The sequence below is a fragment of the Monodon monoceros genome, unplaced genomic scaffold (genome assembly GCF_005190385.1).
Source record: "Monodon monoceros isolate NGI ecotype Baffin Bay Population unplaced genomic scaffold, NGI_Narwhal_1 Super_Scaffold_7, whole genome shotgun sequence".
NCBI lineage: Eukaryota > Metazoa > Chordata > Mammalia > Artiodactyla > Monodontidae > Monodon > Monodon monoceros.
Genome location: NW_021703784.1, coordinates 80379146 through 80395811, shown reverse-complemented (window position 1 = coordinate 80395811; position 16666 = coordinate 80379146). Strand labels below are relative to the sequence as shown.

The following is a 16666-nucleotide window of genomic DNA, read 5'->3' as shown; positions in this document are numbered from 1 at the left end:
GGCTAATGGTTCCTCAATTTTGTTTATCTTCTCAAAGAACCGGCTTTTAGTGTTATTGATCATTGCTATTGTTTTCTTTGTTTCTATTTCATTTATTTCTGCTCTGATCTTTATGATTTCTTTCCTTGTGCTAACTTTGGGTTTTGTTTTTTCTTCTTTCTCTAGTTCCTTTAGGTGTAAGGTTAGATTGTTTATTTGAGATTTTTCTTGTTTTTTGAGGTAGGCCTGTATAGCTATAAACTTCCCTCTTAGAACTGCTTTTGCTGCATCCCATAGGTTTTGGATCATGTTTTCATTGTCATTTTTCTCTAGGTAGTTTTTGATTTCCTCTTTGATTTCTTCAGTGATCTCTTGGTTATTTAGTAACGTATTGTTTAGCCTCCATGTGTTTGTGTTTTTTACGTTTTTTCCTTCTAATTCATTTCTAATCTTATAGCGTTGTGGTCAGAAAAGATGCTTGATATGATTTCAATTTTCTTAAATCTACTGAGGCTTGATTTGTGGCCCAAGATGTGATCTTTCTGGAGAATGTTCCGTGCGCACTTGAGAAGAAAGTGTAATCTGCTGTTTTTGGATGGAATGTTCTATAAATATCAATTAAATCTATCTGGTCTATTGTGTCATTTAAAGCTTCTGTTTCCTTATGTATTTTCATTTTGGATGATCTGTCCAGTGGTGTAAGTGAGGTGTTAAAGTCCCCCACTATTATTGTGTTACTGTCTATTTCCTCTTTTATAGCTGTTAGCAGTTGCCTTATGTATTGAGGTGCTCCTATGTTGGGTGCATATGTATTTATAATTGTTATATCTTCTTGGATTGATCCCTTGATCATTATGTAGTGTCCTTCCTTGTCTCTTGTAACATTCTTTATTTTAAAATCTATTTTATCTGATTTGAGTATTGCTACTCCAGCTTTCTTTTGATTTCCACTTGCATGGAATATCTTTTTCCATCCCCTCACTTTCAGTCTGTATGTGTCCCTAGGTCTGAAGTGGGTCTCTTGTAGACAGCATATAGATGGGTCTTGTTTTTGTATCCATACAGCAAGCCTGTGTCTTTTGGTTGGAGCATTTAATACATTCACATTTAAGGTAACTATTGATATGTATGTTCCTATACCATTTTCTTAATTGTTTTGGGTTTGTTTTTGTGGGTCTTTTTCTTCTCTTGTGTTTCCCACTTAGAGAAGTTCCTTTAGCATTTGTTGTAGGGCTGGTTTGGTGGTGCTGAATTCTCTTGGCTTTTGCTTGTCTGTAAAGCTTTTGATTTCTCCATCGAATCTGAATGAGATAATTGCCAGGTAGAGTAATCTTGGTTGTAGGTTCTTCCCTTTCATCATTTTAAGTATATCATGCCACTCCCTACTGGCTTGTAAAGTTTCTGCTGAGAAATCAGCTGTTAACCTTATGGGAGTTCCCTTGTATGTTATTTGTCATTTTTCCCTTGCTGCTTTCAATAATTTTTCTTTGTCTTTAATTTTTGCCAGTTTGATTACTATGTGTCTCGGTGTGTTTCTCTTTGGGTTTATCCTGTATGGGGCTCTCTGTGCTTTCTGGACTTGGGTGGCTATTTCCTTTCCCATGTTAGGGAAGTTTTCAACTATAATCTCTTCAAATATTTTCTCTGGTCCTTTCTCTCTCTCTTCTCCTTCTGGGACCCTATAATGCGAATGTTGTTGTGCTTAATGTTGTCCCAGAGGTCCCTTAGGCTGTCTTCATTTCTTTTCATTCTTTTTTCTTTATCCTGTTCTGCAGCAGTGAATTCCACCATTCTGTCTTCCAGATCACTTATCCGTTCTTCTGCCTCAGTTATTCTGCTTTTGATCCCTTCTAGTATAGTTTTCATTTCAGTTATTGTATTGTTCATCTCTGTTTGTTTGTTCTTTAATTCTTCTAGGTCTTTGTTAAACATTTCTTGCATTTTCTTGATCTTTGCTCCATTGTTTTTCTGAGGTCCTGAATCATCTTCACTATCATTATTCTGAGTTCTTTCTTTGGAAGGTTGCCTATCTCCACTTCATTTAGTTGTTTTTCTGGGGTTTTATCTTGTTCCTTCATCTGGTACATAGCCCTCTGCCTTTTCATCTTATCTATCTTTCTGTGAATGTGGTTTTCATTCCACAGGCTGCAGGATTGTAGTTCTTCTTGCTCCTGCTGTCTGCCCTCTGGTGGATGAGGCTATCTAAGAGGCTTGTGCAAGTTTCCTGATGGGAGGGCGATCCTGTTCCTTTATTAGCAATTCTACTTGAGTTTGTTCTCAAGAAGTTATGGATTTACACAAACATTTATTTTATGATTGTTGATTGCTCTTTTGCTTATACTAAGGAAAATCTGAGAAACAATCTACATGTTTAACTATTGGATATTGGTAAAATAAAATACCCTAAGATCAAATAGTATATATCCTTAAAAAAAAAAAAAAAAAGCAAAACTAATGCCATTACCAAATTGTGTGCATTTTGTGTTTACATTTTTGTAAGTCCAAGAATTCATATATATATGTATAATCATCAAATATCAATAATAGTTATCACTACATAATAGAGTTTTGAGTAATTATCTGTACTTTCTGACTGTATGCAATGAGAACTAGGACTGCTATAAACAAATCATAACCTCTCCTATTTGACTCCATATTTTGTCTCATTTTTTTCAGAAATACAAACCACATAACAATGGAACTTCTAATCAAAAGTGGAATTACATGACAAATATGAAAGCTTTTATGGCCTTTCATAGCACTACACTGGATAAGGAAGTCACAGCAGCAAATTATGCTGGTATTTGTACATCCTCTGTGATTAAAGAAAGACACATTGATCAACCAGTAAGTGGTTCCTTCCTTCTGAGGACAAAAAAGAGGGGTGGGGGAATGGATAAGTCTAATAAAGCAAGAAACTTTTTTCCAGAAAACCTTAAGTTCACACAAATTAAACACTGACTTGTGAGTGAAATCATTTAGACTCTGTGATTCTGGTTAGGAAAGAATGAAGGAATATTGATATTACCCTCTTCTTACATTGTTTTGATGGCTCCCTATCACCATCACCATCTCTGGTTCATCATCAGCTCACCAGAACAGGCATGAAGCAGGATAATCGCACATACTTCACTCCCACAGGTGTGCTGGCCACACTCGATGTCACTCCACTCCAGAAAGCATATTAAAATGCCAATGATTGTAAGTTGCTTTATATTACATTATACCAAGCATAGGGCTAAGTATGATATACTCTAGTTTTAAAAGAAATACTTTCTCAAGTTTGGTCCTTTAATTTTTATTAGTAAGGAATTATTTGCACCATACTTTACAGATACCCGAGATATTTGTGGGTCAGTGGATCATGGGTCTGAAGAGTACAATAATATATCAATTCTAGGATTCACAAATTTAAAAAAATGCTTATCTCTCTTGGACCTGGGAAAACCAACTCTCTACACAAAGGCTCTAAATCAGTAATTAATTCTTAACCTTTTCAGAGATGCAGACCTCGTTGAGAGTCTCGTGAAAATTATGGATATTCTTTCCCCCCAAAATGCACATGTGTACACAGCACTTTTTGTATAAAATTTTAGGGAGTTTGTAGACTCCCCTTGAAATCCAATTTGGACATAGGGTAAGAACTTCTTCTCTAGGCCACATTTGCTTGGCAAGCTTAGAAAAGAAGACTAATACGAAGTAACCATTATATGCTAGAAAGCTACTGTATGTTAGATACTGATGCAGTATTAATTATTTTTACATAGATTATCTTATAATAAATAATATAACATAAATAATAAATATAAACAATATCAATAATTCATTAAATTAAGATTGATGAAGAAACTGAATAATTTATTCACAGTCACACAAGCTATTATATATACAGTAAGTGTCATTGTTGATCAAACAAACTCCATGTTATAGACCATATTTCTATAAGGTCAAATGAACAGAGCAAGTTAGTCATTTCAATAAATCAAGGAAATTTTATAGAGGAAAATAATCAGTCAAACCAATTGCTTGGTATTCTGTGTATAGAGCCAGCAGCTGACTTGCTGAACTTTTAAACTCTGTTTGCATTCTGTAGACATAGCCTAACCTAGGGAGCTACCCCAGTGTATTGCATTTTCCTTACCAGCAGCAGTTTAAATGCTGTGTTAAGGGTGAATGAATTAACCAAAAATTCCGTTTGCATTGTATACGTGTACCATTGCCAAAATAAAACAATTTGGGAACCATCAAAATAGTAGCACCACAGTCATAGGGATTGATGTCTTAATGAATGAAAATACATTTTCTAGATACTTTCATGGGCTTCTTTTTTTTTTTTTTTTGGTGGTACGCAGGCCTCTCACTGCTGTGGCCTCTCGCATTGCGGAGCACAGGCTCCAGACGCGCAGGCTCAGTGGCCATGGCGCACAGGCCTAGCCGCTCCGCGGCATGTGGGATCTTCCCAGACCGGGACACGAACCCGTGTCCCCTGCATTGGCAGGCGGACTCTCAACCACTGCGCCACCAGGGAAGCCCTCAATAGGGTTCTTTGGTGTATAATAAGAAATACCATTGGCACACGATTCATCATGAAGTCCGTGTTTTTCTGTACAAATTATTCTGTATGTAGTATTCATTCAATTCCATCTGAGAGGAGATGTTTTAATTTTCTGTCTCCCAGTAATTTTTAGGAAAATGGAAATCAGATATGCATATAGAGAAATCCATAGTGGAACTTAAGAATTACATCTTCAAAAGTATCATCTAAATGTTGGCTTTGAATTGAGGTAGCTTTAAGTATTTAAATGGAATAGTTGAAGAAATATGACAAAGGCAAAAAAAACAAAAACTTGGAATCAGGAGTCACAGCTTTGTATTTCAGCTCTGCCACATACTACTTGGATATCCTTGGATTAAAAACTTCCCTCTCTTAGCTTTTGTTTTCTCATCTGTAAATTGAGAATGATGACATTAACTCTGGCTGTACTTAACTTTTAGCCTTGTGAGGAACAAAGCAAATCAGAGAGTCTATATAAAAGTGCTTTAAAATGTTCATGCATATTCAAGAGTAGAGAGACTAGTTCAGTGAATTCTCATATACCTATCATCCAAATTCAACTATTATCAAGGTTTTGCAATATTTACAAATCCTAGACATGATACCATTTCACCTCAAATTTAAGCATGCACCTGTAAAAATTTGACCATTTTCTTACATTACCATTATGCCATTATCACCTAATAAAATTAACAGTAATTTTTGGCCATCTACTACCCTGTTCATAATAAAATTTCCCAGGTTTCCTAAAAAATTCTTATGGTTGGTTGGTTTGAGTCAGGATTCAAACAAGGTCCCTATGTGACACTGGTCGCAGAATCCATCCTATAGAATGCCTCTTGTTTGGATTTTTCTGTTTGCTTCCTATGGCATCCTTTAACCTGTTTCTCTGGCTCCCATAATGCCTATAAAAGAAATTTAGCACTGGAGTTTAATTATATTTATGTTCAGCATTTTTTGGGCAAGAATCTTCATAGGTTTTACTGTGTATTTCATATTTATCACTTATGCAGGGATACAGTGTGGATTTTCCATGGGCTCAGGTGACTACAACCTAATCTCACATCAAAAAACAATTCCCAATGACCTTTCATTTAGTGTTGCCTTTTTTGTGATCTTTGCCTAAATCAATAATTTCATTAGAAGTTTCAAAAGGGTCAATTTTTAAAAGTTCTATTACATTCCCTGACATATATTAGCTGAACTTTTAGTGTAAGGAAGAACTTTACCTCTTCAACTAGGTATTTGACTGCCCAGAAATATGATTTGTAAAGGATGGTAGGATAAATGCTTAAATTGTTCTATCTAAATTATCTATTGTAGTATAGCAAATCACCTGAAAATTTAGTGGCTTAAGCCAACAACCATTTTTATGCTCTGAGTCAACAATTTGGGCTAGGCTGAACTGGGCAGTTCTGCTGGTCTTGCCCAGGGTCACTAATGTAGCTGTTGTTATCTGGTGGCACACCAGTAGTTTGGTCGTGCTATGGTGTCTGAATGGTCAAATCACATGTCTGGTGGGGGCCTTAGTTCTCCTCAAGGCTTCTTAAGTAGGCTAGCTCAAGTGAGCTCACATTATGGTCTCTGGCTTCCAAATGCAGCCAAAAAAGAACAAGCTGAAATGTGCAAGCACTTCTTATGCATCTGCTTGCATCACATTTGCTAATGCTACATTGGCCACAGCAAGTCACATGGCCTTGCCCAGGTTCAAGGAAAGGAGGAAAGGAGCAAGAAACTCTTATTTCTTGATTGGAGGAGCAGCAAAATGACATTTCAAAAGGGCATGCAAATAAGAATGGGATAGTTTTACTACGGCCATCTTTGCAAATAATCTGCCACAATTTCTAATGGCCAATTTCAGAGTTGTAAATTGGCGCCAGTTTACTTCTAATGGACTCCAGTAAGTAGTGGTTTTGTTTTTATTTGTTTGTTGGCTTTTTTGTTGCTTTTTTTTTTTTTACTTATATTTTTAACATGATTATGAACTCACGGGACTTTACCTATTCAAACATATTTGAAGTGTTTTGGTTATAATTTTATTTTACTCCCAAATTGTCCCACTTTGGGCCAGTGGAATGTCCTTCGTGTTGGCGCCTGTGTCTTTTTTGACATAATGCCTTTACTTTTGGATGGCTTCTTTTTTTCTGGGCACGCAAGAGATCCTTGCTTCTCTTGTATATTTCTTGCCCCAAATCTGGAATTGGCCATTCCTCCAAGAAACTCTGGTTCTCGATACAAGTTATACTCATTGATGTTGAGTTGTCATTGCCTCTAGGCTTTTTCAGTCAACGACGTTTGGAAATATTTTGCTCTATAATAGTTATAATATAATTATAATATAATATAATTATATTATATTATATAATAATAATTAGAGAGCAAAATAATGCATTCATGTTGAGATTTCAAATTTAGCATTTGGGGATCATAAAAGTGCTTTATTTGTATGGCAAAATATTCTACAAAAGTGCTATCATAATTTAGATGCAACCAAATAAAAGCATCTTTACCTCCATTTTCAGGGATACTATTATCTCTCACCCAGTGGAAAGAAAAAAACAATGCTCTGTTTGGCATGTGGGCGATCCACGAGAGCAGAGAAGAGACTGAAACAGTTGCTTCCAGGGCTGCCATTCCTCTGTGCCTCAGGCTCCGAGACCCAGAAGCCCTTCTCACAAGGACCTTTCAAGGTCATTGATGTGGCCAGAGTATGTAATGATCTGAGCTCTGCTAACACGTGTGTGGCATCAGTTTGGAAACTTTGATACATTCATTACTTGCCTTGCACTCAAGTTCATCTCCACTCATCCAATTCATCTTTCATTGAGGCACTTTTACCATTCCACCTGCATTGATTTCCTTTTCCCCACTGTAACTTAAAATACATTATCTGTTAATAGTTCGATATACTCTTTGAAGTTAATTGGGCTCTTCTTTAATCATCTCCTGACACCTTGCACTACTCCCTGTGTTGCTTTTAGATGAGGAAGTAACTGCAAATCTTTACTTAGTGGAGTAGCTTTTTGCCTATATCCACAGGGTAAACTCCTTTTTTCCTAGTATTTTCAGGGCTAATTTGATCTGTTGTTGTTAATGACTCTTCATGTTGGGTGCCTGAATTCATGCATTCATGTCTAATACTATTTTTTTTTAATAGCTCATGGAGAAAATAATCTCTGCTGCTTTCCTGTGATCTTAATTTAAAATGGCACCATTTAAAAAATCATTTCCTTCAAGTTTAGAAGTGAGAAGAGCTAAGAGGAACTTACACAACTGTATAAAAAGGAGCAATTCCTTAGGGGTGGGAACCTTCCACCTGGTGTGCTCTTCAGGGCTTGCCGGTCTTATTCCCAGGTCACTGTCCTCTCTCCCCTAAACCTGATACACATTGCAGAAGAGCAGGGTCGTAACAGTTGCAATAAACATCAACTGAAACAATCACTGAAGGAAAAGGGGAGTCAGTCCTCTGGGAAAGCCTGCAGGCATTTGGCTTTGCTTTGGTGACAGTAGGGTTGTGTTAAGGAGGTGGGGGTGAGCTGATCGGAAAGCATCCCCAGTGTTACAGCATCTTGGACACAACTTCTCCCTCAGGGCAGCTTCCTGAGTAGCCATGAAAAGGAAAAGGTGAAGTGTGCCGTTCACCACCCTCATTATCATGTGGTTAAGGCTTCACTCATTCCCCTCCTCATTCATCAGTATCCACCACCATAGGATGGCATCATCCTAAAGTTAAAGAATAAGAGAATACCTTTACTACTAGCGTCCGTTACTTCAACCCCAGGCTCTCTCTGGCCCTGGCATCCTTCTTCCCCATCTCCTGTCCACGGCAAGGCAAAGTAGAAAGCAGGAGGAGGCCAGAAACACAAGCCAGAGGCCCAAAGTCACCTAGAGACTCAGTGACGGGGCTGGGAAGAGAACTGAGGAGTTCGGACCCAATGTCCTTCCCACTACAGCACCTAATACTTTTAGCATATGAAGTGAACATTTCAAAATTTAGATACCACACCCATGCACACGCACAAATCCAGAGGCTGAAGTATAACAAAATAATAAAACTAAAAGAAAAAAAGTTTGAGTTGATCTATGTTGTTGTTCTTTTAAAAAAAAATCAGGCTGATTTATCTTCTTATGAGGCTGAAAACACTAAGTTATTATGAAGAACGTCTGTTATCTTTACGGATGAAGACCTGCACGCAAGTTGTATCTCATAGTGGCATGGCAGTTACTCACCAGAAGGCAGTGAAAATAATTGCATACAAAAATGGAGATGGATATCGAAATGGGAAGTTAATTGTGGCTGGAACATTCCCCATGGTGAGTGGCTATCACTTAAATGCTTCTCGAATCATCAGAGGTAATGATAATGGTGATTTCTCTGACAAGAAAAAAAGCAGTGAGATTGAGTGACAAATATCCCTGGCCAGTTTTACCAATTTAAGCTGCTGAGATCAAGATCTCTGTTTTCTTAAAGATGTTATTTTTGATGGTATTTCTTCGGATATAGACTTAGAAAAATGAGAAACAGAAAGCCTTTTTTGCCTTCCTTCCCCTTCCAGCTTCAAGTTGTATGTCAGCTCAGTATCCTAAGAGATGCCACCTCCTTTATCATCTGGAGAATCGGAGCACTAATTTGTTGATAGGGGATTTCATTTCATTTTCAAATTGGAGAGGCAGGAGTTGTGCTAGGAGGGAACATGGGATTTCTGTCTTAGAGGCTGCTCCCCACAGCCATGGGAAGGGAGGAGAGTCCCCAGGACCCAAACCCAGCCTTGTCCTTCCATTGCATGATGGTTGTCTTGTGTCTGTACATTCTGGCCCATACCTTTAACAACGTATTTTACAAGCAATGTTAAATATGATATGGAGTTACCCTGGAGACTTCCTTGCAAATACACACACACATAATCATTCACTCACCCCTCTGAGTACGAACAGATTTTTTATGAAGATATTGTTGTTCAATGGACTAAGCAAAGGACAAAAGTAGCAACTCCAGAATTCACCCTGGGACCCTGGCTTTTGTGGTCTTGGGCAAAAATATTAACCTTTCAGCCTGATTTCCCATCTGCCAAATGGAAGTAATAATGTGTCAGTTCTTGGTTTGAAAGTCAAGTACTCATTTATTTTAAAGCAGTTCATCTGAAGTGTTAGAATAATTTTATTCATTCTTAAGCACACAACTGAAAGTGGATTTCTAGGTTTACACTTCTTAGGAAATAAATACTCTGATGATAAAATGTATTAACATACAACAGCTGCTGTGTTAAATTTTTGGAGCTAAGAATTTTCACAGGTGGATTGGACTAATTTGTGAGATTATGTAGGACAATCCAATATCAAAAATCATCTCTAATCAAAGATCGAGTTGGTAGCTATTGCTTTCTATTTTCTCAAATTAAAGGATTTTCTCAGAGTTCTAAATTAACACGCTCATCATGGTTATTCTCAGTTCTACCACTATTTCTTCTCAGTTCCTTATAGTCTGTGTTTTTTAGCTGCTTGCAGAATGCACGGAACAACTTGGTCTTGCCAGAGCAGCCTCCAAAGTATATACCAAAGATGGAACCACAATCCTTTCCTTGTGGGATTTGGTTTTATGGGCTCTTGATAAATCTTTTATCCAGAGAGACTCTGAGGGACAAAAGGAAGAGGCAGCCCCTGTTGGAACAAAAGAGACACCTGTTAAAAGTATGGAAGGTTGGTTACATTCTACAGGATTTAGCTGATTCTACTTATGTTTGATCATATGAAAGTTAAATGTAATTCTTTCATTCAGTCACCCCTTCGAGAGTTAAAAAAATCACAGGAAGCTACTCATATGAAATTCTCATAATGTTTTTACCTTGCAGAATAATAAGAAAAAAATTTTTAATGTAAATTTGATTTCAGCCCCAAAACAATAAATAAATTGCCTAGAATTTATAAAACATGTTTGACAGTTTAGCTACTTTATGCAACATGAGCAGGTTCTGTTCTTAAAATCAGAACCAAAACCAACTGGAGACCGCTTAAGAAAGTGGGACTAGATCAATGCAAATCTCTTCCTACTATTAGAAGAGAAGTTGTCCTCTCTACACCTCCTGTCCTCCAACTCCCCTCCCCCATCTCCACTGCTCCTATGAACTCCCAGAAGCTACAGCAAATGCACCCCTATCACAGCTCCTAGCACATTGTGTTATAATTACCTGTCTACATCTTTGTACGTTTCATTAGACTAGGTACAACTTGAGGGCAGGGCCTGTGCCCCCAACAACAATTTAGTAAATGAAAAAGAGTCTTGCTAGTAGTGATTCGGCGGTTGTCTCAGGTTTCCATTGTTGTGTTGAGAGGCATGGTTTAGAGGTTAAGAATGTGGATTTTGGAGCTGAAAATACCAGGGTTCAGCTCCTACCTGTCACTTGTTAGATGAATGATCGTGGGTACTCTCTGTACCTCAGTTCCCTCATTTGTAAAATGAGGACACTAACAGCCACATGAATATATACTAGTTCAGTCTTCATAAATATGAATGTGTATTCATAAGAATATATATGCATATGAATATATATCACTTAGATTAATGCCTGGTTGATACTTAGCAATTTAATAATATTAGTTATCATTATTGTGTGTAGGATTAAGGAGGAAAAACCCACTCCTTCCTGTGTGTCTCTCCTTCATTCTCATACTAGTATCCCATTCACAATGCTTCTGACACCAGACCTGTGGGGTTTTTTCCCACACCAACTCCCACACCATCTAGCTGGATGTCCTACAATTTAACTCAATTCTGACACTACCTACCTGGAGATAAGGTCAGATCCTACAGGTTAAGGGCCCAGTCTCACAACACTGCTTCCCACTCACCCCATTTCAGAGGTTCAGACCTGTGCTTCTGACTGAGTGGCTATAAATTGGCTCCCTCCTCAGGTTCAATTAATTTGCTAGAGCAGCTCACAGAACTCAAGAAAACTGTTTACTTACTGTTTACCCATTTATTATAAAAGGATATGGTAAAGGATACAGATGAAAATCCAGATGAAAGAGAAGCATAGGGTAAGATACGTGGGAAAGGGCATGAAGATTCCATGTTTTCTCTGACACTCCACTCTCCCAGCATCTCCATGTGTTCACCAAACCAGCTTTCTGAACCGTGTACTTTTGGGATTTTTATGGAGACTTCATCATGTAGGCATGATTGATCATCAACTCCATTTCTAGTCCCTCTCTGGAGAATGGGGAGTAGGGTTGAAAATTCCAAGTTTCTAATCATGGCTTGGACTTTCTGGTGACCAGCCCCCATCCAGGAGCCCACCAAGATTCATCTCATTAGAACAAAAGGCACTGCTAGCACCCAGGAAATTCCAAAGAATTTAGGAGCTCTGTGTCAGGAACTGGGGGCAGAGACCAATATATTTTTCTATTATTTTATAATGATATTATTTTTTGGTTTTCTAATGAGTTTTAAAAAATAATTATGTGAATATTTAATGCCTAGCTGATCACTAAAGCATATAGCTCTGCCTTTATTTGGCATGTGGAATATCTGATCTCCAGGTTCTGGAAGATTTAAAATTTCAAACATTCTTCTTTCAAATTCTTATTTAAAACCTGCTTGGAGGTAATGTTATTCATGCAGGTCTACCAAGAGGGTATGGCCATCCCTTCCCCTCATATTCTAAAGGTTATCCTTGAATTAGGCAGGGGCATTAGCTGGCTGTCCCCTTTACTGAATCATGACTTGGAGTTATGACATCGGTTTGCATTGAGGAAATTAAAAGAAACAGGCATCAATCTAAAACTCAGTGTCACGCTTACTATAAAGGCGGTGGTTAAAGGCACTGGCTCTGGAAGCAGATGGCCTTGATTCTAATTCTGGCTCTGCCCCCGCCTGGCTGTGTGACTAAATCTCAGTTACTGTACAAAAGAGGAGTGGACCTACCTCAGAGTATCATTTTGAGAATTATATGCGGTAATGTATATAGAGCTCTTAGTAAAATGCCCAGCACATAGTAAGTTCTCAATATGTATTAATTATATATTAGGATACTGTTTGCTGTATCACAAATAACCCCTTTATGAAGACCCTGAAATAAACTTCTCTAAGATCTCAGGACCAGGAAAGTTGTATCTTGAGGAATTTATCTCTCTCTGTCAGCCATGTGTATCTTGAAATGGTGTTTTCCTCTTTGCTTTAGCCACAAGGATTCTCAGCGCCCAAATAGTGCTTTATCTCCAGCAAATAAAAACAGTGTGGTATTCATGTCTAGTATCATAATGATGATAAATATATTATCTAACATTTTTTGGATGCTTGCACAATTAACTAGACCAAATATTATTCTAAACACTTTCCTTTTTATAATCATCCCAACAGCAGAATGAGATAGATACTATTAATCATTTAATTGATGAGTTCTCTGAAGCACCTTATCTCTGGCTTTGGTCTATTCCTATACTCCTTTCTCCCCTTCCTTGCTTTTTTTTCTCTTTATTTTATCCCTTTTCAGAGTAGATATTTTGGTAAGCTACCTCATATTTTTTTCATAACTAGATAAAGTGTAAGAAAGGAATTAAAATATGTATTTACGATAAGATTTGTTTAAATTATTTAGTTGCATATGAAGTTTCTGATCAAATTTATGTATTTGCATCTGGTTTGGGCATTAACCTGTTTAAATCAAGTCATTAATGAAGAATAAAATATTTTGAATAAACAAGTGAATTCAGCAAGCAAATTTATTCATTATTCATTGAACAATAGTATATGTGTCATTTGTTTCCCAGGAACAACAAGAATGAAAGTGAAAACCAAATTATTTCCAAAGTCTGTGACATCTGATAGTTTGGATGATATAGATAAGTCTTTGCTCACCCTCATCCTCAGAAATCCTATTGCCATCTGGGTATCTTGCAGTGAACCATTTCTAAGTCCGAATGGTAAGTGTTTTGTTTTTGCTTTCTTTCAAGCAAGTGCATAAAGAGAAAGAGAAATAAATTTTTTGTCACCATAAGAAAATCAGTTAAATGTGTATAATGTCAACATAATAACATCACATTTATGCAAAGAACGGGAGGTTCATCAATTAACATGTGCACAAGGATAGCTATACTATATTTGCACAATTGCCTGTTTTTTTCTTACTGGAATGGAGTATTCTGCATGGAAAGTGTCTAATTTCATTGATAAAGAGATCCTTGGTCTATAAGACTGAGAATAATGATATACACTAGAAAATAACAAATGAGTTTAATTCACACTGAAGACGACCTGTCTGCACATTTTCATTTTTAAGAATTGCACCCTTTAGGCAGTAGGTGGATGTTTAAAAAAATGAATGGTTCCAAGGAAGACTTTCATCACCTCCAAGTAGTTTGTGGAAATAGAAAATGAAATATGGCTATTACATATGGTAAATCTATATAATAAAACAGCACTGTTCTTCTTTTTTCCCCCTCCATTCCATAAAGAAATGCCTTAAGCCCTGTCATCTTTCAAATGAAGTTTCTTTTAATGACCCTTACCTTTTAATTACTTGTTTCTAATTGAATTTGTTTCTTGGAGCAGAAAGTTCTTTATAAATTATTGGCTTGCATGATAAATTACTGTTGATAAGAAGAATGCAAGATAAAATATCATGTAGTTTTTTAATTCTAGCTTTGAAGAAAGCAGAAAAAATAAAAAAACAGAACTGGCTAAAAAAGGACAAAATTTTGGCTGATCTAGACACTATGAAACACAAACTGAGACAGTTAAAAGGTCAGTATGAATTAAATCAAGTATCCCCATGTTTAATTCTAAACCTTTAATTCTTAACCTTAATTTGCTGGTAGTTTTTTTTGACCTTTAGATACCAGATGTTTAACTGAATATTATATATTGTGTTACAAAAGTCACTTGAGCAAGTCTAAAACCTATTAATATATCTTTTCAGTACTGATTTTGTATTTGTAAATTTTATATTAAAATGAATATCACGTGATTTATATATACATTTTTAAAATTTGGAGGATGTGTGGATCATATAACCACCCTATTGGTTTTGAAACAATTCCTGAACTGACATTTTATGGACTTTGGAATTAGTCATTAAACAAAACTTTCTGTTATTTCTTAGGTATTGCTTGGGAAGAAGTTTTGTTAAATAATCTGAGTGAGGAAGTACTAAATTCTTCAAAGATTAGTGTCTTTATCACAGAAGGGAGGTTATCTTGTTATGCGGCATAAGATATGTTATTCATAGACAAAGTGATTGATTGACAATATTTGTCCTCTTCTTCCATTCTCTTTGTCACAGAATCTTAAGTTCCTGATCTTGTATTATTCCCAGCACTTCAGACACCAAATGATTCTTTGGGGAATAAATATGTTATGGACTTTAGTCTGGGAAGGAATACATTTCAGGCTCTGTAACTGCCATAGCAGGATTTCAGCTCCTGAGTATCTGTACCGTCTGGTGTCAGAAACATGTGAATCTTACTTCAATAAATAAGACAATTAGTCCTAAGTGCACTAGACAGCACTCTGGGTTGAAATGGCTATTTTTCAGTTTTTACCAAAAGAATTATTGGGTCTAACTGAAAAGCATCTATTACTATTGCTAACCTCTACTACTCCAACTACTTGACACTTGCACTTGAATGTCCCATAGGCATGTCCAAAACTGAAGTTAACACGTCACCATATAGTGACCATACGACCATTTCATTTCATATCTTACCACACCAATGCCTCCTTCATTTCTTCTGTGGGCATTACCACAACCAGGTGTTCCATCTCAAGGAGCTGGGAGTCATCCTTGGCATCTCCCACTTTCACTATCTCTAAGCAAATATCAGTAAGTCTTGTTGCTTTGAATCTGTTTTTTCAAATTAATTCTAAGGATCTTGATTCGTACTGTCATTATCCAAGTTCAAGCTATCGTCATCTATTCTTTGGGTTACTGGGTCAGCTTTCTGTTCAGTTCTCTCTGCCTCAAACTTTTCTCTCTCCTGTTCTCTTGGATTGCTTCTCATTATTTACTTTTCAGCTTACTCATTATTTCTCCTAAAAGTCTTCCCTAACATTCTAAGTCAGGAATAGTGTGGTTTGTCATACCCTTAACTTCCCCCGATAGCCCTTATCACTTTATTATACATACCTGATCATATGACTGTCTCTCCTATGCTACATTATAAATTCTATACCCTTCTAATTTGTTCTCTGAATAGTTGTAGAATTATTTAAATAAGAATAAATGGAATTTCAACCATCCACTCCAATGAGCTTTCTAAGCTCTATTTCTTTATCAAATTAAATCAATAGAAAGTAACATATTAAAAATAGCACCCAGCAGAGCTGCTTTTACTGAATTCTGATTTTATATCATGTCTTTAGCTTTTATTATAATTAAGTATTAAAAAGGTATTTAAAGTTCAGTTGGCATCATCCACAATATCACTGTAGAAAACAGTCTTTTTAGTCAGATGGTGTCCATTATGGGGAAATCCATTAATGTAGTTTCTCTTAAAATTTAGTACTAAGATAAATCTTGTCTCTACTGCTAAACTGTTATGTTTTCTGCTATTAAATGTACATTCATTGCTAACTTATAAAATACCTACTGTGAGAATGGTCTTTTCTAGTTGCTGGGATTAGGAGGAGAAATAATAGCAAGTTTAAATTCAGTAAACTGCAATCCCTGTTGGATTGTGAGCTTCTGTTTTTTTTCCTTTTCTTAAAATTCAATCATTTTATCATTTTTTTAACATCTTTATTGGAGTATAATTGCTTTACAATGGTGTGTTAGTTTCTGCTTTATAACAAAGTGAATCAGCTACACGTATATATGTATCCCCATATCCCCTCCCTCTTGTGTCTCCCTCCCACCCTCCCTATCCCACCCCTCTAGGTGGTCACAAAGCACCGAGCTGATCTCCCTGTGCTATGCAGCTGCTTCCCACTAGCTATCTATTTTACGTTTGGTAATGTGTATATGTCCATGCCACTCTCTCACTTCGTCCCAGCTTACCCTTCCCCCTCCCCGTGTCCTCAAGTCCATTCTCTACGTCTGTGTCTTTATTCCTGTCCTGCCCCTAAGTTCTTCAGAACCTTTTTTTTTTAGATTCCATATATACGTGTTAGCATACGGTATTTGTTTTTCTCTTTCTGAC

The 16666-nt window shown here is 36.8% G+C and overlaps 1 protein-coding gene across 1 annotated transcript in view; it reads left to right on the top strand.

Moving 5' to 3' along the window:
- The window catches only part of DCDC1 (doublecortin domain containing 1), a 453979-nt gene that overhangs the window by 415019 nt on the left and 22294 nt on the right, over positions 1-16666 (top strand). Inside the window, exons 28-33 of the mRNA XM_029208753.1 lie at positions 2656-2826; positions 7057-7271; positions 8668-8848; positions 10030-10222; positions 13301-13453; positions 14172-14273. Coding sequence (XP_029064586.1) covers positions 2656-2826; positions 7057-7271; positions 8668-8848; positions 10030-10222; positions 13301-13453; positions 14172-14273 — 1015 coding nt within the window. The remainder of the gene's footprint in view (positions 1-2655; positions 2827-7056; positions 7272-8667; positions 8849-10029; positions 10223-13300; positions 13454-14171; positions 14274-16666) is intronic.